Genomic DNA, 23,764 nt, shown 5'->3' on the forward strand with positions numbered 1-23,764 from the left:
CTGGTGGTCATCACCCAAAGTTCCTGTGTTTCCCCCTATATGTAATGAGAAATGAAGGATTATCAACCACCCTCCTTAGAAATAGAACACAGAACGGACTGAAGATAAAAATGTGGCATTTCTGTTAAAACCAAGAATAGAGATTCACGGGAAACTCAGAAGAAATAAAACTTACAGAACAGTTTAAGACCAAACTTAAACTGGCCCTGGAATCATGAAGAACCTTTGAGGAAGCAAATTAGTTCTTGTCCTCTTTGAAGATCCCAAAATAATCCTGGGATGTTAATGGAGAAGTGAATTATTTGAAGTGGTTCAAAATCACAGGGAAAAAAGAAATGTTGCTAGATGTCCACCTGCTCTCTATATCTTCTCCAAACAGTTCTAGTAAGAAGGCTCAGGATCTCCAATCTTGCAGTTTCAAAGATCCAAACCAAACATAAGATATAAAAGCGTGGCAAGAGGGTCCATGAGAAATAACCTGTTGTTAACAAGGTAAAAAGGCAGGAGAAACAGGGCTAACCAAGGTTCATTTTCAAGTGCCTCCACGATGTTACCACAGACTTTATGGAACAAATGCTTCTTGTGGAAAATTTTGATGGCCATTCTTTGGAATCAACAGTCTTCGGAAAAGAAGGAACCCATAAATGACGAGGGTTAAAAATCTTACCACAAAAGGAGGAAATGCTCAAGCTCAAGGTCACAGATGGTCCCTTGGAAAGAGCAAGAGAATGTGCATGGTTAGGCTAACAAAGGATGGGCAATAGAGGTCTTGTGAATTAAAGCTAATCCCACTTGGCCTTCGTACTTACAAAAACACCTTAGACCCAAACCCTGCAGGAAGGGATGGAGGTCCTTCCCAATCCATTTCAAACGAGGAAAAGAATAAAATAATATTAAAAATAAAAAGTTACAATAGCTAACACATACAGTATTTATTACATGCTAAGACTCTAAAGGCTTTATAGGTTAACTCATTCAATTATTAAAACAACTGATGAAGTGGGTACTAATAAGATCTCCCATTTCACAGATGCAGAAATCAAGAGACAAAGTTTCAGTGAATTTTTTTTTTAATCCCTCAGCTACTAAGAGAGGGGAGCTGGGATTAGAACCCAATCAGTATAGCTCCCAAGTCCGTAATCATAATCATCACACTATAGTGTCTCTCAGAAAGTTCAGCCTCCAACCCAGAGTTGACCCACGTTTCACATTCTCATCCCCCTCTATTCATGTACTTAAGAGTTTTATTACTTGCTATAAAATCTTAGGAATGTCTTAGTAAGTCTATCAGTACCAAACGCAGAACATCCCTTTGTCTTTCTTTTCCATATTGTCCCACAAGGATGCTTAAGCACAAACACATTCAAGTGCTGGGGTGGGCAGTCCCTATACAGCCATGAACCATGCCAGATGGTTTGGTGTATTTTGTTAAAGCATTGCTGTCCTGATTTGGTGAAATAATAGGGAAAGGTACTTATGACAGAGAACATTAACGTTTATGGGTGGGGAAGATGGTGGGAAATGAAACAGAATAATAATCTAACTAAAAACCAAAATAAGTCTACTAGTAAAATGGTATCTATACTTCAACGGCCTCTCTCAGACATCATATCCTCCCAGCCAGAGTTCAACTTTAAAGAACCTAAATAATATTCTATCACTGGTTGTCCTTTGGTAGCCAACTAATTCTACTTTATATTATAGGTATCTAGAATTTATACTCAATGCAACTTGTGAGAGAAACATTCTTATTTGCACAAAGCACTCATTTATCTGTTAGGTCATCAGGTCAAAAGGGACAGTGCAGTGGAACTGTAAATTATAAAAAGGGCTCAATTTATCATCTATCCCTTTCATGTAGTCTAAGGCAAAATTAAACCAAAATATTAATTGAAGTCTCTGAATTAAAGGATTGAAATAAATTTCTCATTTTTCATCCTTTAAATACATTACGGTTTATCTTTTTTGATAACCATTTCTCTTGAGAACAAGCAGAATCAGTTTATATTTTAATTTTAATATGGAATAACTGTTCATTTTAAAGGAAAAAGAACCACCCATTCTCAGTAGTTTGTGATGATAGTGGCCCATTTAGTTCCAGCATGTTCTCCAAGTCCACAATACCCAGTGAATGCACAATGGGCCATCAATAAATATTCCCTACTACCCAAACACATTGAACAAGGTGAAATCTTACTGCTGGTCCAAAGAATCTGAACAGATATAAATCCAAATGCTATTTTTGAACCAAAGAAATCTAAAAGCAGTAAGATCAGTATGTAGCAATGAAAGCCTCAATTCAATCCATGTAACTCTAAGCATCTTACCTCATAAATTAAACTGAATGTTGTATGTGCCTATAATTTTCAAGTTGGAGAGAGGGTAGAAGAAGACAGAAGAGGGTTAGGTTACTCAGAACCTGCAACGTAATACCAAATGTTTTGTGTTTATCTGTCTGTGTGTCATGTGTATAATCATTTTCCAGAAAAGTTCAAATTAACATTCCACCCAGTAATTTATCTCTGAAGAGAATCAAGAGACAGCCATTGAGAAAGAGAGTGAGGGAGAGAGTTTGAGAGAGAGAGAAGAGGAGAAAGAAGAGAGACAAAAGAAGAGCATAAGAGGAAGGACAAAAACAGAGATAAATAGAGGAAGTAAGGGAGGAAGAGCAGGAAGGAAAAAAGAAGAGCTACGTGGAAAGGAGAAATGAAACAAAAATGGTTTGAAGAAAACCTTTTCTTGATGAAATGTGCAGTAAAACCTAGATTCTTACTGAAATGGAAAACTCCCATCTTAGGTGGGTGAGTGGCTGGGGTTTTTGCTATAAAAGGGAATCCGTATTTTACTTGACAATTTCCATGCTAAATGCCACTGTTACTTTCAGTGTCATTTCACTGTCATCTTCCTACAGTAAATAAAAGAGTATAACAAATATTTCCCCCCCTGAGGTTTATAAACATGATCTCAATGGTACGGCTGTAACAAATCATCCAGAAAATTCTTGGCAGAGTAAACCAAAGAACATATGTTTACCCAAGGTGAACACAGCCACTGGACTGTATGTTAACTACATTTGGTTTCAGACAGCTCATCAAACATGCTCTAAATCTGCCCAATAATTCATCCACAGTCATGCCTACCAATAAAAGCTAAAAGCTTCACTATGAAAACTCTTCCTGACAATTTCCACTTCTGACATGACTTGATTAAAGCCTTACCAATTCTTCTCCTAGAAAGACTGCATTATTTTCCATGTCAATACACTAAACTGAAAAAAGACTTGTTAACGTGTCTACAGTACATCTTCAACGGATGTAGAGAAAATATTTATTATCCATCACCTTTTATTTCCCATTCAGAACTGTAGCTTCAGCAATGACAGCATTTGTCCTATAAAGAAACAACTTAAAAAATACCTTCTATAGTAACCTGAAGCTACTTTTCTTCCTGCTTTTTCCATAATGTAATTTTTTAATGAGCTGCAATTCAAGTCAGTAAGAGAATCTCATAAATACTACATTCTTATGCCTTCTTTCACTTTCCATAGTATAGATGTCTTTCAAAATCTAGAACTCTACTGTATATATTTTATACGGTTTAAAAGATACATAAAACATAATAAAGGACTTATTCTCAACTGGTACATTTCCAGATCGTACCATGATTCATATGTGTTGCCCTTAGCAAATTCAAAGGAACTGCCAAAGAAATCTACGTATGTACAAAGTTTTTAAAAAGAAGACTAGAATCAAATAGAAATCTGTAAAAATCACATTGTCAACATACACATCTCATCCTGAATTTCTAAAATATTCACATCCATTATCAATCACTATTTTGTATTTAAACAAATGCATATCTCATTTATACTGTTGTAGAATGTTATGAATTCTAAAGCTGATTTTGTTGTCTCCTTGAAAACAATCTGATACAGAAAAACACGCTTATTGTCACCAATAATGAAGCCAGCTACAAATAATTCAAACATTCTACAATTACTCAGATTTCTAGAGACAACCTAAGTGGCTCTGCAACTAGGGACTGAATACAGCTTCCATAACAGTATGCAAATGCTTCTTTGTTTCCATAGCAAATACACCTTTGTGATCTTTCTGAAGTTCTGACAGTATGCTCACAAATAAAACAAAAACTTCCCATTATCTGAATCACCAGTTATTCCAAATCTACTTATTATCTCAGTATTATTGATTACAATGTGAACTTTTAGCATTTATTCATTGAAGGGTATTTGCGGTCTGACACAACAAGGATGAGGTCCAATAGAAATATCACCAACAAAACCAAAAGTAAAAAACAAAATACTTAAGTGATCCTTGGCCTGTTTATTTCAGATTTGAAAATAAGCAGAAAAGATAAATATAAACATATTTTTAAAACCAATATTTCAATGCTTACTTTCAGTAGATCCTTGGAGAAATCACCACCCTCATTTACCCCTTGGAGGTTTGCAATGAACTCTTGGCAGGTCATCTTCTTTCCAATATTCTGGAATAGAGGCAAATAATACATCATAATGACATACATGGAATTCTTAAAACTGTGATTAAGCAAAGCAAGACTGATTTGGCTTTTCAAAATATGAATACATATGCCCCTATATGTGCATATATCTACACACACATATGATACAAACTTATATGCATGAGAAACAGATGGCTTATTATGCTTTCAAAATAGTCGTTAAATATAAATAGCAAAATTATGCCAAATCTTTATTTTAACCTAAGAAAACATCTGAGATATCTATGCTACATTTATATACAGAAAAGGTAGTTTTTAATGAAAAACATGGATAAGATGACATTTCTGAGCTGAACTCTGATAACTATTTATTTGCTTGTTTATTTTTATTTCCTACATATTGTCAAGAACTGTGACGGAGCTGAGATTTTAGCCCACTTTCAAACTAACAAACTAGTCTACCACAATCTCACATGTTGGCAGATGAAGCAAGATTCCTGAGTCGGAGGCACAGGAATTTTTTTTTTACAACAATAGGAGTAGCCAAAATATCAGCATTTTCTTGCTCCAGTTTCCTGAGTCCCAATTCTCACAGAACCTGAACAGGGCCAGCTGACATGCACACGCAGTGGGTTGTGATACAGGAAAGGAGCCCCGAGATTTGGAAATCTGAATATTTGTAATGGACAGTAAGCATGCCTATTGCTTTTGCTCTAAAGGAAGAAACCAGCTCTTCTCATCCAAGGCTATATATAAGCAAGCATACCTATCCATTGCTCTGAAGTCACTATATTTTCCAAAGCTGCTCACTATAGAAACGATTTTGAAAAAATACACCAGAACAAAGACAACCAAAGCTTCTGTTCACAAAATGTACAGAAATGCAAGAGACCCATGGAAAATTGTCTCCAAACACACTTCCAAGCTGATTTAAGAGTAAGTTTAACCAAAAAAAAAATCACAATAAACAAAATGAAAAAGGTAGAAAATCTAAACTAACAAAAAAAAGAGAAGATACAAATAAGTTAGACTGAGAAAACTAATAAAGCTCCTATGCCAGCTTCAGTCAACTAGTAAGAGCTGCCAGTCGTGAAGGATTCAGAGGCTCAATCTGAACACAAACAGCAATCTGTCACGAGTGCAGGAGAGGGATGCGGAACACACACGCACCAGCATGGGATCTCTGGCAAAATGTGGTCCAAGGGAACATGGAGTGTACCAACATATTAATATATCCTTGTACCTATTATGCATACAAATAAAATGTATGTTCTGTGAGGCTATTTTTCAGAAGAGACTAAGAGTGGGATGGAACATTAGTCTTCAAGTTGAGGAAAAATTTTAAGACTTTAAAAGGGATGCAAAGCCATGGATAATTTTAGGAGAGTATGTATACAAAACCTTAACTTCGAAAACACAGATCTGCCTGGGAACATATACACCTATGTGTCTTAAAAGTAATCGCTTCCCACTCCCCCTCTCACAACCGTTCTTCTACTTTATAACATGAAACAAATCATCCAACCCATCCTATCTAATTAATTATAGTGCAAGTGCTAAATAGCTTTTGTTAAAAACCTCACCTCTTCCATCAGCAAAGACGGCATAGTCAGATTTTACATGAAAGCCTGGATGAATGTTATAAACAATGAGAACTGGCTTTGCCAATTACTTTAAGTAAGTTAAATCTGCAGCCCTAAGTTCTGACGAAAATTTATTTAAAGCACAGAAACTTTAATAAAAAATACTGTTTGACAACATTATATTGAACGCCACAGTATCTCAGCCTTCCCAATCCTTATCGAGTGCACAGATCAAAAAAGGTACATGTACTATATGTTGGCTAACTGAACACAACAATAAAAAGAACAAAAGGTGCCTCAAGGTAAAAAGTAACAAGTATATTCAATAGTCATTTTGATAATGACTTGACAAGGTCTTTCTGGTTATGTTCTGAGGACCTGAGAAAATGAATGAATAATGATGACATAACAAATTCTTTTCCAAGTCAGGCAGTTTCCAATTCTCAAAATCAAAAGAGGACATGATTTAACCATCAGTCATAAACCAAAATTTCCTTTAAAATGTGATCTGGTAAATTCAAATATTTGTAACATTATCTTTTTAAAATCAATTTTGTATTGTTCATAACAAAAATTTCTTGAAGAATGATTTATATTTAAACATTTGTAGTATTATAGTCATGAGATATTTTGTTACAAATAAGTTTCAAATAATAATCAATAAAAAACTCCCAAGTATAAAAACATATTATATGAAAAAAAACTATGGAAAATTAAACAATTTTGACTATTTGGAGGAAAAAAAGTGAAATAAAAAGAGTCGAGTTTTTAATATGATGGAGTGTCCACTCACTCTAACTTTTTACAAATACCAGGTTTATTGAAATGGTTCTTTCTGATGCAGCAACATGGACGGGACTGGAGGAGATTATGCTAAGTGAAATAAGTCAAGCAGAGAAAGACAATTATCATATGGTTTCACTCATTTATGGAACATAAGAAACAGGAAGATCTGTAGGAGAAGCAAGGGAAGAATGAAGGGGGGGTAACAGAAGGGGGAATGAACCATGAGAGACTGTGGACTCTGGGAAACAAACTGAGGGCTTCAGAGGGGAGGGGGGTGGGGGGTTGGGATAGGCCGGTGATGGGTAGTAAGGAGGGCACGTATTGCATGGAGCACTGGGTGTTATACGCAAATAATGAATCATGGAACATTGCATCAATAACTGGGGATGTACTTTGTGGTGACTAATATAACAAAATAAAAATTATAAAAAAAATACCAGGTTTATTGAAATATAATCCACATAACATTCATCCTTTTGAATTACACAATTCAGTAATTCTAATTTGCTTATTTGTGTATTTATTTACTTGAGAGACAGCAAGGGCGAGCAGGGGGAGAGACAAAGGGTGAAGGAGAGAGACAAGCAGACCCTGCGCTGAGTGCAGAACCCAACTGGGGGTTCGATCTCATGATCTTGAGATTATGATCTGAGCTGAAATCAAGGGCCCACCATTCAACCGAGTCACCCAGATGTCCCTATAATTCAACAATTCTTAATATATTGATAGAGTTCTGCAGCCATCACCACTATCTAAATTCAGAACATTTTCATCACCCCAAAAGATACCCCCATATCCATTAGCAGTCAGTTCCCATATCTCTCCTCCCATTCCCAATATCCATCTCCTGGCAACCACTAATCTCCTTTTTATCTGTATGGATTTGCCTGTGCAGGAACATTTCACATAAATGGAATCATATAAAATGTGGCCTTTTTTGACTGGCTTCTTTCATCTACCATATTCTTTTCAAGGTACCTCCATATTTTAGTATGTATCAGTATTTTATTGCAAAATAACATTTCATTGTATGAATATACCAAATTTTCCATTCAGAAGTTGATGGCTTCTTGGACTGTTCCCACATTTTGGTTATTATGAATAATGTTGCTATAAATATTTGTGTAAAGTTTTTGCGTAGACATATGTTTTCATTCTTACCATATATATAACTCAGGAGTGGGATTGCTAGGTCGTACGGTAACTCTATGTTTAATCATTTGAGGAACTGTCAGAATTTTTTCCAAACAGACCACACCAGTTTACATCCCCACTAAAAATGTGAGTTTTAATTTCTCCACATCCTTACCAACATTTATCTGTCTTTTTTATTTTAGCCATTTCTAGTAGATATGAATTGCCATCTTGCGGTTCTGATTTGCAATTCCCTAATGACTAATGATGTTCAGCATCCTTTCATGCAGATACTGGCCATTTGTATATATTCTTTGAAGAAATGCTTACTCAAACCGTTTGCCTTTTTCTTATTGAGTCATTTGTCTTTTATTGTTGAGTTGTAGGAGTTATTTATATATTCTGGATTCAAAACTCCTTATCAGATATATACTTTGAAAATGTTTTCTCCTCCTCTGTGGGTTATCTTTTCTTGATGGTGTTGTCTGAAGCACAGAAAGTTTTGATCTCGATGAAATCCAATTTATGTATTTTTTTTCTTTTGCTGCTTGTGTTTTTATTGTCAAATTAACAAATTATTGCCTAATCCAAGGTCAGAAAGATTTATTCCTATGTTTTCTAAAAATGTTACGCTGTCAGCTCTTACATTCAGAGGTATTTGATCCATATTGCAATAATTTTTGTACAGGGTAGGTAAAACAAATCCAAGTTCGTTCTTTTCCATGTGACTTTCCCAGCACCATTAGTTGAAAGGCTGTTCTTTCTCCCACTGAATAATCTTGGCATCCTTGTTGAAAATCAACTGACAATAAATATAACGGTTTACTTATAAATTCTCAATTCTATTGTACTGACCTAGACTTATGACTGGATGCCAGTATTACACTCTCTTGATTCTTGTAGCTTTGTAGTAAGTTGTTTTTGCTTTTATACTTTACTATGGCTAAAAAATACATAGCAAAAATTTACCATCTTAACTTATTTAAGTGTACAGTTCAGTAGTGTTAAGTATATTCACATGGTTATAAAACAGACTTTCAGAACTTTTGCATCTTGCAAATCTTAAACTCTATACCCATTAAAAAATGACTCCCCTTTACCCCTCCACTGAGCCTCTGGTAACAATCATTTTACTTTCTTTCTATTTCTCTGAATTTTACTGCATTAGATATTTTACATAAGTGGAATCATAGAGTACTTTCTTGTATGTACATATATGTATGTACATATATGTACGTATAAATGTATGTATGTGTGTATATATACATATATATGTTTCAAGTGCACAACTTTGTAACAAAGTTACATATGTGTACAAATGTAACATATATGTACAAATGTACATATGTTACATACAATGTTACATATATGTACAAATGTAACATATGTACATATATGTATGTATACAACTTTGTAACAAAGTTACATATATGTACAAATGTAACATAAATGTACATATGTTACAATGTTACGTATATGTACAAATGTAACAAATGTACATATATGTATGTATAAATGTATGTATGTGTGTATATATACATATATATATGTTTTTAAGTGCACAAACTTGTTACAAAGTTGTGCACTCATACAAAAATGTATGAGACATCTGCATACACTATCAAATGATCACCACCACAGGTCCAGTTACCACCCACCACCATACAGCTGACTTCCTTTACCCATTTTACCCACTCCCCAATCCCCTTACACTCTGGTAACCACTACTCTGTTTTCTGTATCTATGAGTTTCTTTTGTTTTGTTTGTTCATTCATTTTCTAACTTTCCATGTATGAGGGAAATAACACAGTATTTGTCTTTCTCCTTCTGACTTATTTTGCTTAGGATAATACATTCAAGGTCCATCCAAGTTGTCTCAAATGGCAAGATTTCATTATTTTTATGGCTAATATTCCATTGTACATACACACATACATACATATATACCACATCTTCTTTTTCCATTCGTCTATTGATGGAGATTTAGCCTGTTTCCATATCTGGGTTATGAACATAGGGATCCATGCATCTCTTTTAGTGTTTTTATATTCTTCAAAAAAAAAATACACAGAAGTATAATAGCTAAGTCATACGGTAGTTCTATTCCTAATTTCTTGAGGAACCTCCATAATGTTTTCCATAGTGGGTATGCCAATTTACAATCCCAACAGTGTGTGAGGGTTCCCTTTCTCCCACAACCTATCTGACACTTATTTCTTGTCTTTTTGATAATAGCCATTCTAACAGGTGTGAGGTGATATCTCACTGTGGTTTTGGTTTGCATTTCCCTAAAAATTAGTGATGCTGAGCATCTTCTCATGTGCCTTTTGGCCATCCATATGTCTTTTCTGGGAAAATGTCTATTCAGATCCTCTGTGCACTTTTTAATAAGGTTATTTGGGTTTTGTTGAGTTATAGGAGTTCCATATATATATGGAATATACATACATACATATATATAGAATATATACATACATACATATATATAGAATATATACATACACACATATATATATATATATATATGTATGTATATATAGGATATTAACCCCTTATCGGATATATGGTTTGCAAATATATTCTTGCATTCAGTAGGTTGCCTTTATGTTTTGATGGTGGTTTTCCTTTGCAGAAGCTTTTTAGTTTCACACAGTCCCATTTTTGTTTATTTTTGTTTTTGTTTCCCATCTTGGGAGTCAGGTCCCAAAAGACATCATGAGGACTAATGTCCAGGAGTTTCCTTGTCTATGTTTTCTTCTAGGAATTTCATGGTTTCAGGTCTTACATTCAAGTCTTTAATCCATTTTGAGTTAATTTTTGTGTATGGTATAAGATAGTGGGTATAGTTTCATTATCTTGCATGTGGCTGTCCGGTTTTCCCAGTACTCTTTATTGAAGAGACTATCTTTTCTCCATTGTATGTTTTTGGTTCCTTTTTTGTAGTTTAACTGTCCATATATATGTCAATTTATTTGAGGGCTCTCAATTTCATTCCACCGGTCTGTGTGTCTGTTTTTATACCAATAACATGTTTTGATTATTACAGCTTTGTATTACAGTTTGAAGTCAGGGAGCAAGATACCTCCAACTTTGTTCTTTCTCAGGATCACTTTGGCTCTTTGGAATCTTTTGCAGTTACATACAAATTTTACAATTACTTGTTCTAGTTCTGTGAGGTATGCCATTAGGATTTTGATTGGTATTGAATTGAATCTGTAGATTATTTGAGTAGTATGGACATTTTAACAATAGTAATTCTTTCAATTCCTGAACATGGTATATCTTTTCATTTATTTATATCATCTTCAATTTATTTTATCAGTGTCTTATAGTTTTCAGGGTACAGGTCTTTCACCTTTGTAGTTTAATTCATTTCTGGGTATATTACTCTTTGTAATGCTTGCAATTATAAATGGGATTGTTTTCTTTATCTTTCTGATGTTTTGTTATTAGCATATAGAAATGCCATGGATTTCTGTATATTGTATCCTGCAACTTTACTGAATTCATTTATCAGTTCCAACTGATCAGATTTTGGTGGATTCTTTACGGTTTTCTATATGTAGTAGCATGTCATCTGTGAAAATAGTTCTACTTCTGCCTTTCTGATTTGGATGTCTTTTACTTCTTTTTCTTGTCTAACTGCTGCACCTAGGACTTCTAATACTATGTTGAATTAAAGTGGTCAGTGTGGGCAACCGTGTTTTGTTCCTATTCTTAGAGGAAAAGCTTTCAGCTCCTTACTGTTGAGTATGATGCTAGCTCTGGGATTGTGATATATGACCCTTATTATTTTAGGTTATGTTCCATCCATACCCATTTTGTTAAGTTTTTCTCACATATAAATGCTGAATTTTATCAAATGCTTTTTTTGTGTCTGTTGAGATGTCACATGATTTTTACCATACATTTTGTTTACAGATCACATGGATTTGCAGATTTTTTTTTTGAAGATTTTATTTATTTATTTGACAGAGAGAGACAGCCAGCGAGAGAGGGAACACAGGCAGGGGGAGTGGGAGAGGAAGAAGCAGGCTCCCAGCGGAGGAGCCCGATGTGGGGCTCGATCCCAGGACTCTGGGATCATACCCTGAGCCGAAGGCAGACGCTTAATGACTGAGTCACCCAGGCGCTCCAGATTTGCAGATGTTGAACCATCCTTGCATCCCTAAAATAAACACCACTTGATCATGGTGTATGATCTTTTTAACATATTACTGGATCAGTTTACTAATACCTTGTTGAGGATTTTTGCTTCTATGTTCATCAAGGATATTGGCCTACAATTTTCTCTTTTTTGTGGTGTCCCTTTCTGGGTTTGGTATCAGGATAATGCTGGCTTCATAAAATGTATTGGAAAAGGTTCCCTCCTCTCCAATTTTTTGGAAGAATTTGAGAAGAATATTAAATCTTCTTTGAATATTTGATAGAATTTGCCAATGAAGCCATCTGATCCTGAAATTTCATTTGTCGAGAGATTTCTGATTACTGTTTTAATCTCCTTACTGGTAAAATCATAAAATTTATATTTCTTCATATTCAGTCTTGGAAGTTTGTATATTTTGAGGAATTTGTCAATTTCTTCTAGGTTGTCCACCTTGTTGGCATGTAATTGTTCATTATGGTCTCTTATGATCCTTTGTATTTCTGTAATATCAGTTGTAACTTCCCTTTCATTTCTTATTTTATTTGAGTCCTCTTTTTTTCTTGGTTAGTCAAGCTTGAGTTTATTGATTTTGTTTATATTTTCAAAGAACCAGTTCTGAATTTCACTGGATTCTTTTTGTATTGTCTTTTTAGTCTCTATTTCATTTATTTCCTCTCTGATCTTTAGTATTTTCTTCTTTCTACCAATGTTGGGCTTTGCTCTTCTTTCTCTAGTTCTCTTAGGTGTAAAGTTAGATTGTTTATTTGAGATTTTTCTTGTTTCTTGGGGTAGGTCTATATTGCTATGAACTTCCTTCTTAGAACCATTTTTATTATGTGTCATAGATTTGAGATTGCTGCATCCCATAAATTTGATATGTCATATTTCTGTTTATGTGTCTCTAGGTACTTTTTTCTCTTTTTGATTTATTTAATGACCCCTGGTTGTTCAGTACCTTACCGTTTAATCTCCAAGTTTTTGTGAGTTTTTTACTCATTTTCTTCTTGTAATTAATTTCTAGTTTCATATCATTATGATTGGAAAAAATGTTTGATATGATTTGTTTTCTTGAATTTACTGAGACTTGTTTTGTGATTCAACATATGATCTATCCTTGGAGAATGTTCCATGTGCACTTGAGATGTTTGTGTATGCTGCTGCTTTTGGATGGAATGTTCTGTGTATAGTTATTAAATCCATCTGGTCTAACGTGTCATTTAAGCCTGATGTTTCCATCTTGATCTTTTGCCTGAACGGTCTGTCCATTTATGAAACATTACTATTATTGCACTGTTTTCAGTTTCTCCCTCTAGGTCTGGTAATATTTGCTTTATAGATCTTGGTGCTCCTATGTTGAGGGCATATATAAGTGTTATATCTTCCTATTGTATTGACCCCCTTAAGACTGTGCAATGCCCTTCTCTGTTTATATTACAGTCTTTTAAAGTCTACTCTGTTTGACATAAGTATATGTCAATATACCTACTTATATTACTGTCTTTAAAGTCTACTCTGTTTGACATAAGTATATGTCAATATACCTACTTATATTACTGTCTTTTAAAGTCTACTCTGTCTGATATGAATATACCTACTCCAGCTTTCATTTCATATCCATTTCCATAGATATGGCTTTATAGATCTTGGTGCTCCTATGTTGAGGGCATATATAAGTGTTATATCTTCCTATTGTATTGACCCCCTTAAGACTGTGCAATGCCCTTCTCTGTTTATATTACAGTCTTTTAAAGTCTACTCTGTTTGACATAAGTATATGTCAATATACCTACTTATATTACTGTCTTTTAAAGTCTACTCTGTCTGATATGAATATACCTACTCCAGCTTTCATTTCATATCCATTTCCATAGAATATCTTTTTCCATCCCCTCGCTTTCTGTGTGTCCTTACTTCTGGAGTGAGTCTCCTATAGGCAACATCTAGATGACTCGTTTCCTTACTCATTCAGCCACTCCATGTCTTCTGACTGGTAAATTTAGTCCATTTACATTTAAAGTTACTATTGATAAGCATATACTTATTGCCATCTTGTTCATTGTTTTTTGGCTGTTTTGTAGTTCTTCTCTGTTCCTTTCTTCTCCTTCTCTCTTCCCTTGTGACTGGATGGCTTTCTTTCAAGTTTTGTTTAGATTCATTTCTCATTTTTGTCTATTTACCCTGTTTTTTTTTTTTCCTCGTGGTTACTGTGAGGTTCATGTAAGATAGCTTATGTAAACAGCAGCCTGTTTTAAGTTGATACCAAATTTTATTTTTTTTAAATTTTTATTTAAAATCCAGCTAGTTAACATACAGTGTACTATTAGTTTCAGGTATACAATACAGTGATTCAACACTTCCATACAACAGCAAGTGTACTCCTTAATTCCCATCATCTATTTTACCCATGCACCCCCTCCCCACTTTCCGTCTGGGAACCAACAGTTTGTTCTCTATAGTTAAGAGTCTGTTTCTTCGTTTGTCTCTCTCTTTTTTTTTCCTTTTGCTTGTTTTTTTTAATTATACATATGAGTGAAATCAAATGGTATTTGTCTTTCCTGACTTATTTTGCTTAGTGTAATAGTCTCTAGTTCTATCCGTTCCTATTGTAAATGGCAAGATTTCATTCTTTTTTATCAATTCATCAGCCAATGGATACTTGTGCTATCTCCTATAATTTGGCGAGTGTAGATAATGCTGTTATAGACTTAATTTTAAACACTTCCAAAGTTTTACCTTTTTACTTTCCTCATCCACACATTTCATATTTTTGATGACACATTTTACATCCTTTTATATTTCCATTAACTAATTGTCATTTTAGTTAATTTTACTACTTTTGTCTTTTAACCTTCATGCTTGATTTTTTATTATAGAGTTTTGGTATATACACAGGATATTAACTCCTCGCCATATATATAATTTGCAAATATTTTCTCCCATTCCATTGGCAGCCATTTAACTCCATTGTGTTCTTACATGCATAAAAGTTAAGTTTGATGTAACCCTGTTTGTCTATTTTTGCTTTTGTTGCCTGTGCGTGAGTATCATAGTCAAGAACTCATCGCTAGGTCCAAACTCATGTTTTCTTCTAGGAGTTTTATAGTTTTAGGTCTTATATTTAGATTGTTAATCCATTTTGAGTTAATTTTTTATATGGTATAAAGGCCCAACTTCATTTTTCTGCCTTGGATATCCTTTATTCCCAACACCATTTGAAGAGACTGTCTGTCCTTTCCCATTGAGTGATCTTGGCATCCTTGTTGAAGATCATTAGACCAAATATGCAAGGGTCAATCTTTGCACTGTGTACTCCAATCATTGATCTATTTGCCTGTCTTTATGTCAGTATCACACTCTTATGATTATTATAGCCTTACACTATATTGTGGAATCAGGAAGTGTGGGTCCTCCATTTTTTTCCAAAGTTGTTTGGGCTATCCACAGTACCTTGAGAATCCATATGAATTTTAGGATTTTTTTTTCTATTTCTGCAAAATACGCCATTGGGATTTTGATACAAACTGTATTGAATCTACAGATCACTTTGGGTGGTATGGACATCTTAACAATATTGTCTTCCAATCCATGAACATGGGAAGTCTTCTCACTTATTTGTGTCTTCTTTAATTTCTTTTAGCAATGCTTTGTAGTAAGTTTTGCAATCAAAAAGTAAAAGTCCTCCAAGTTATTTCTGTGCTCTAGATTTTTTTGGTATTTCTACATGAATTTCAAGATTGACCACCCCCCCCACCCCCATCCCTGCTGAAAGGCAGACCAATTGGGATTTCGACATTGAGTGACTACTGACTCATTTTGGAGAGTATGCCACTTTAACGTTAAGTGTTCCAATCCCCATGGGATGACCATGGGATAACTTTCCAACTGATTTATTTGAAAAACGTTTTATAGTTTTCAACATCAATATAGTAATCTTACTTTAAGTTTATTCTTAAGTATCTTAGTATTTCTGCTGCTACTGTAAATGAAATGAATTTCATTTTCATATTATTCATTACTGATATATAGAAATATAATTGATCTTAGTACAGTCAACTTTTATTATGCAGCCTTGCTGAACTTTTTTTTTGAGATTTTTAAGGTTTTTTTTTTTTTTTTTGGAGATTCCTTAAGATTTTTTATATACAAGATCAAGTCTTCTGCAGAGTTAATTTTACTTATTCCTTTCTAATCTTGATACTTTTTTCCCTTGCCTAATTACTCTAGTTAAAATCTTCAATAAGGTACACAGAAGTGACAAGAGGCACCAACTTACATTCCTACCAACAATGCAAAAGAGTTCCCTTTTCTACAAATCTTCACCAGCACTTGTTACCTCTTGTCTTTGTGATAATAGCCATTTTAACAGCTGTGAGGTAATATCTCTGTGGTTTTGATCTGCATTTCCTGATGGTAAGTGATGGTGAGCATCTTTTCATGTACCTATTGAACATTTGTACAGACCTTCCTTGGAAAATTTAAGTTCCTTTCCCAATTTTAATTTTTTTCTTGTTATTGTAGGAGTTCCTTACATTTTTTGGATATTACTCTCTTATCAGATATATGATATACAAATATTTCCTCTCATTTCATAGGCCATCTTTTCATTTTGTTGGTGGTTGCCTTTGCTGTGCAAACTTTTTAGTCTGATGTAGTCCCACTTACCTATTTTTGCTTCTGTTGCTTTTGCTTTGGTGTCAGATTAAAAAAATCATTTCCAAAATCAATGCCAAGAAGCTTTTTTCCAATGTTTTCTTCCAGGATTTTATGGTTTTAGACCTTACATATAAGCCTTTAATCCACTCTGAGTTAATTTTGTGAATGGTGTAAGATAGGGGTCCAGTTTCATTCTTTGGCATATGGATAACTAGTTTTCCCAATACCATTTATTGCAGAGATAATCATTACCCCATAGAGTATTCTTGGCTCCCCTGTCAAATATTAGTTGATTGTGGGGCACCTGGGTGGCTCAGTAATTAAATGTCCAATTCTTGATTTCAGTTCGTCATGATCTCAGCTCAAGTCATGATCTCAGGGTTGCAAGATTGAACCCCGTGTTGGGCTCTATGCTCAGTGTAGAGTGTGTGTGTGTGTGTGTGTGTATCGATTGTATATATGTGAGTTCATTTCTGGGCTATCAATTCTGTTCCATTGGTTTATGTGTCTATTTTTATGCCAGTGCCATGCAGTTTTAATTACTATAACTTTGTAGTATAGTTTGAAATCCAGAAATGTGATATATCTGGCTTTGTTCTTCTTCCTCAAAATTGCTTTGGTTCCTTGGGGTTTTCTGTGGTTCCATACAGATTTTAGGGTTGTTTTTCCTTTTGTGTAAAAACTGCCATTGAAATTTGAATAGGGATTGCATTGGACCTATAGATGACTTTGGGTACTATGGACATCTTAACAATATTAATTATTCCAGTCATGAATATGGGACATCTTTCCATGTCAATTTCCATTCATTTTCTTTCATCAATGTCTTCTAGTTTTCAGTGTACAGATCTTTCACCTCCTTTTATTCCTAAGTATTTCATTGTTTTTGATAACATTGTGACTGGGATTGTTTTATTTCTTTTTCAGATACTCTGTAATCAGTGTATACAAACCCAAATGATTTTTTGCATACTAACTTTTTATCTTCAATCTTTACTGAGTTCTTCTATTAGTTCTAAAATTTTTGTGTATTTTAAGAATGTCATTTGCAAACAGATGATTTTACTCCTTTCCCATTTGGATTCTTTTAATTTCTTTTCCTTGTTTGATTGCTATGGCTAGGATTTGCACTACTAAGTTGAATAGGCATAGGAGAATGGAAACACTTGCCTCATTCTTAAAGGAAAAATTTTCATTTCACCATGGAGTATGATGTTAGCAGTGGCATGGCCTTTGTTGAGGTATATATATTTCCATCCCATACATATTAAGAGTTTTTTTCATGAAAGGATATTAAGTTTTGTTAAATGCTTTTTCTGCATCTATTAAGATGATTATGTAATTTTTATCTTTCATTCTATGAATACAATGTATCACACTTATTGATCTGTGTATGATGAAACATCCTTGCCTCCTAGGAACAAATCCCACTTGGTCACAGTGTATGTTCCTTTTAATGTACTCTTAAATGTGATTTGCTAGTATTTCAAGAATGTTTGCATGTCTTCATCAGAGGCCTGTAATTTTCTTTTCTTATACTGACCTTATCTGGCTTTTTTATCGAGGTAATGCTGTTCTTGTAAATGAGCTTGGAAGTGTTCCCTCCTATTGAATTTTTTGGAAGAGTCTGACAAGGACTGGCATTAATCCTTCTTTATATGTTTGTATTCACTAGTGAAACCATCTGGTGCTGGGCTTATCTTTGTTAGGAGGTTTTTGATACTGAATCAATCTCCGTACTCATTACTGGTCTGTTCAGGTTTTTTATTTCCTTGGAGGACTATATGTTTCTAGAAATTTATCCATTTATTCCAGGTTGTCCAATAAGTTGCAGTATAATTGTTAATAGTTTCTCATAATACTTTTTATTTCTGTGGTGTTCTGTAAGGTCTCCTCTTTCATTTATAATTTTATTTATTTAGGAGTCTTCTCTTTTACTCTTGGTTAGTCTACCTAAAGGTTTGTCAATGTCAGTATCGTTTCAAAGACCCAACTCAGTTTTGTTCATCTTTTCTACTGCTTTCCTATTTTCTATTCCATTTATTTCTGCTTTTATCTTTATTATTTCCTCTCTTTTGCAAACATTGGGCTTAGTTTCTTCTTCTTTTAGTTCCTTGAGGTATAAGGTTAGGTTGCTTGAGATTTTTTTTTCTTGACATATGTGCTTATAGCTATAGTTTCCTGTTAGAACTGTTTATGTTGCATCTCATAAGTTTTAGTATATTGTGTTTCCATTTTTAATTGTCTCAAGATACTTTCTCATTTCTTTTGATTTCTTCTTTGATCCACTGGTTGTTAATTTCTATATATTTGTGAATTTTCTACCTTCCCTCCTGTTATTGATTTCTATTTTTATTTTCTGACCTTTGTGGTCAGAAAAGGTACTTGATATAATTATCATCTTCTATTACTGAGACTTGTTTTGCAGCCTAACATGATTTATCCTAGATAATGCACCATATGTGCTTTAAAATAATATGTATTCTACTGCTGTTGGATGGAATGTACGTCAGAATGTATATGTCTCCTAGGTCCATCAGGCCTATACTATTGTTCAAATCCACTGTTTCCTTATTGATTCTCTAAGTGATCTAACCATTGGTGATAGTGGGTATTAAAGGCCCCAATTATTACTGTACTGCTGTTTATTGCTCCTTTTAGTTCTGTATTTGCTTTATATATTTTTGTGCTCTGATTTTCAGTGTATTATCTACCTTCCACTTGTCAGTTGTTTATCCATTTATTACAGGGCTATATTATTATTATTATTATTATTAAAGATTTTATTTATTTGTCAGACAGAGAGAGAGAGCGAGCACGAGCAGGGGGAGCAGCAGGCAGAGGGAGAAGCAGACTCCCCACTGAGCAGGGAGCCCACTGCAGGTCTCAATCCCAGAACCCTGGGATCATGACCTGAGCCACAGGCAGAAGCTTAATTGAGTGAGCCACCCAGGTGCCCCTACAGGGCTATATTATTAAGTTCCTACACTTAGAATTGTTGTATCCTCTTGGTGCATTGATCCTTTCATCATTTTAAAATGTCTTTGTCTCTAGTAATTCTGGTCTTAAAGTATATTTTGTTGATATTAACATAGAAATTTCAGTTCTCTTTCAATTCCTGTTTACATGGTACTACTTTTTTTCATTCTTAACTTTCAACATATTTGTCTCTGAAACAAAAATGTGCCTCTTCTAGACAGCACATAGTTGAATATTTTTAATCCATTTTTCTAATATTTTAAGTCCAATGTCTGGCTTTCCTTGAGGACAGTTTCTATCAACTGCTTTCTTTTACTGTGTATGACCTATACTTTCCTATTTCTTTGCAAGTCTCATAATTATTTGTTGAAAACTAAAGATTTTAAATAATGTGGCAAATCTGTAAATCAGATCCCTTCCCTTCCCCACCTGTTTGTTGTTACTGTATTGTTTGTTTAGTGGCTTTTCTGAACTAATTCTTTGTTGAATATGACCCCTGAAGTCTCAGTTAGCTCGGTAGCCAGCTTATTACTGGATAGAGATTTCCTTAAATGCCTTGAATGAGTAAGTATCCCAGCCTTTGTCATCGGGTTCTGCGTGCATGTCAAAAAATACCTTCAATGTTCCAGGAGACGGTTTTTAAGACTGTCATAGTCTTCACTTTCTGTTTACGCAGAATCTCAAGGGTTGTCAGAGGTAAGAGCTTAGAACCTTCTCAGGTTTTTCCTAGGCAGGTGGACATAGATTCCCAAGAATATGTCTGAGTTCACCAGTATGCCGTATTTCCCAGCTTTTCCTTTTAAGTTTTTTGGTTTGCCCAACTGCTATTAGCACCAGATGCAGCAGTAATATTGAAAAACTGTCAAATGCTCTGGGGAAAAGACTGTTTTTACGAATGAGCACAGAGTCAGAGCAAAGAAAAACAAGCTCTGCAAGCGAGGATTTTCCAGGGGGCTGCCAGACAAGTCAAATAATGACAGTTCCCTGGGAATGGGGCTTTTGAGGAAGCTCCTAACTGCCCACTCCAGTGAATGCTAAGCTTCTGGTTTGCACAGCTACTATGACTGTGAGAGACTATTGGTTTTCAAGATTACTGTGGAGCTGAGGAGAGGGGAATGATAACAGAGCAAATGAAAAAGCCACAAAACCTTATTGTTCTTATGAATATTCAGCTGTTTTTTTTCTTCAATAAACACTCTTCAGACTCTTCAGATTGTTGCAAGCCTTTTGTTAATCTCCAGAGTTCTGAAAACATTGATTTTGATCATTTTTTGCAAGTGTTCTCATTGTTCTTTGGAGGAACAGATTTTCAGAAGTACTTACTCCCCCTTGGAAGTACTACTCCCTCAGTATAACTTTTAGACTCTAACGAAAGAGTATTTTTAATGTCAATAATGTCCACGTCAAAAATTAAGTTTTAATTACTTAAACTTTTAATGAAAAAATTTAGAGGACACCTTTAAACTGGAAGAAGGATACTATTTTTTGTTCAAAATTCTTTTGAAAGATTCATGAGCAATATGTTTGAAGTTCACTAAGTCAAAACTTACTGAGGACACCATGAATTCCTATTGTATGGTATAAATAAGACTTTCATCATTTAAATTAACAATTGTTATGTTTTTTTTTTAAAAGATTTTATTTATTTATTTGACAGAGACAGCCAGCGAGAGAGGGAACACAAGCAGGGCGAGTGGGAGAGAAAGAAGCAGGCTCCTAGCAAAGGAGCCTGATGTGGGGCTCAATCCCAGAATGCCGGGATCACGCCCTGAGCTGAAAGCAGATGCTTAATGACTGCGCCACCCAGGCGCCCCGAACAATTGTTATGTTTTATAACATTTAAAAACAATGGTAAAGTCCCTGGCATTATTTTGGTTTATAAAATCACACTTCATTTTAAATTCAGACTTATTTTATTTATTTGCTTATTTAGCATTGCTTTTTGTATATTTTCACAGCCTACATTAGTATAAAGATACCATTTTGACTCATACGGATTTTGAAATAAAAATTAGGAAAATAGCAATCAGGGAGAAAATGGATATGTAAATTTGAACCAACAAAAACAATTCATACACTCTGGGTCCTCCACAGTAAGGAAGAATTAGTACAATGACCCAATACCTGGTGTCTCAATTTGTCTGACTAATGCAGGAAAATAACCAAGATACACGGCCTTCTATTAGTCAAAGATGTCCAACAACTTACTGAATATTTGATTAGTTGAGGCTATTTATATCTGCTATTTATTGTCCTCCTCTGACTCACCGGTAATTCTAGGCAAGGCGCAGGAGGAAAGGCAAAGGGTCTCCGTAGTCCATTTGTGCTTTACTAACATAAATGTTTAAACACTCTCTGAGTTTTTATACCATTTTTATCATGGAGTAAAAGTAAAATGAAATGAAATCTGTGTCACTGAGAAACATTCCTTCATAAAATACCTGGATTTTTCCTTCTTGTTATACCAAACTGTATCAATTATTTCGAAATACCATTATTCAAATACTGTCCACTGAACAAAGCTAACTGTAATCACTGATTTTGTATCTCAACCATTCATAGCTACCACAGAGAAACTCACACACTGCCATGGTTCTATTTTCTTCCCAAATTGATTCATAACTTTGGAAAAAAGTAGGCTTGCTCTGAAACAAATGCTGGCCAGTTACATGCCAAGGCCCTAATTTTGTAGTACCTTTTTATATTCTGAAATGAATAAAGCATGGAGATATGAAAAAGACTCCTGATGCATTGAGAGTCACAGAAATCGTTTCTTGAAATCAATGCAACATTTCCAATCAAATCTGAGCTGTTCAATGAATATGAATCTCTAGATCATTAACTAAAATCAAGAGGCATCTTTAATCACATATAAAATTTAACATACAGAATGGAAAATCCACAGAGAGTAAGAATTTTATTTGAAACCCCAAAATCCCAGGCAGGCCCAAATTTTTAATATTTGGCCAATTAAGGCACCCTCCTTAATGAGAGAAAATATTAAGCAAAAAGATGAAAAACCCAACCCAACACTGGACGTTCATATCCCCAGAAAAATTTAAGGCTTTTCTCCAAAATGATTATATTGCCATTTTCAAATATGTTCTCTTATAATACAAAAGAAAGAGCTGTTTTCTCCATTTGTTTTCTTTTAAAGATACATTAAATGCCTTTTAGAGAGAAATTCTTTGATGAATTTATCATTTCTGAAAAACTGAATTCAGATTTTTTTTTTTTAAAGATTTTATTTATTGGGGCGCCTGGGTGGCACAGCGGTTAAGCGTCTGCCTTCGGCTCAGGGCGTGATCCCGGCGTTATGGGATCGAGCCCCACATCAGGCTCTTCCACTATGAGTCTGCTTCTTCCTCTCCCACTCCCCCTGCTTGTGTTCCCTCTCTCGCTGGCTGTCTCTATCTCTGTTGAATAAATAAATAAATAAATAAAAAAGATTTTATTTATTTATGTGACAGAGAGACAGCCAGCGAGAGAGGGTACAGAGCAGGCGAGTGAGAGAGGAAGAAGCAGGCTCCCAGCGGAGGAGCCCGATGTGGGGCTCGATCCCAGAATGCCAGGATCACGCCCTGAGCCGAAGGCAGACGCTTAACCGCTGTGCCACCCAGGCGCCCCTGAATTCACATGTTTTTAACATGTTCTCATTCAGAATGTTAAGTAAAAGGATCATCCTCAACCTTACTCTACTATGTTTGGGAGAGAGTAGAAGGTTTCATGGACTAAGGGCAGCGGGTATAGAAGAGAAAAGTTCTGTAAGTTTGTGAAAAGAACCAGATAGCAAGTACTTTAGGCTTTACAGGTCATGAGGTCCCTGTTACAACTACTCGACACTTAATCATTTTAGTGTGAAGATGTATAGAAATGGGTGTGACTGTGTTCCATAAACCTTCACTTACAAAAACAGGCCATCAGCTGGATTTTACCTGTGGGTCATGCTTTGCTGACACCTGATTTTTTTTTTTTTAAGATTTTATTTTTAAGTCATCT

The 23,764-nt window shown here is 34.8% G+C and overlaps 1 protein-coding gene across 7 annotated transcripts in view; it reads right to left on the bottom strand.

The window, feature by feature from the left end:
• PSD3 (pleckstrin and Sec7 domain containing 3) overlaps positions 1-23,764 on the bottom strand; it is a 701,003-nt gene that overhangs the window by 313,028 nt on the left and 364,211 nt on the right. For 6 of the 7 annotated variants that reach the window (XM_087856333.1, XM_087856334.1, XM_045779175.2 and 3 more), the window contains one exon: positions 4,417-4,506. In XM_087856333.1, the coding sequence (XP_087712459.1) occupies positions 4,417-4,506 (90 nt within the window). The remainder of the gene's footprint in view (positions 1-4,416; positions 4,507-23,764) is intronic. The other variant, XM_087856336.1, reaches the window with a different exon arrangement.

The sequence above is a fragment of the Ursus americanus genome, chromosome 27, assembly GCF_024610735.1.
Source record: "Ursus americanus isolate L20-20 chromosome 27, mUrsAme1.1.p, whole genome shotgun sequence".
Lineage (NCBI taxonomy): Eukaryota > Metazoa > Chordata > Mammalia > Carnivora > Ursidae > Ursus > Ursus americanus.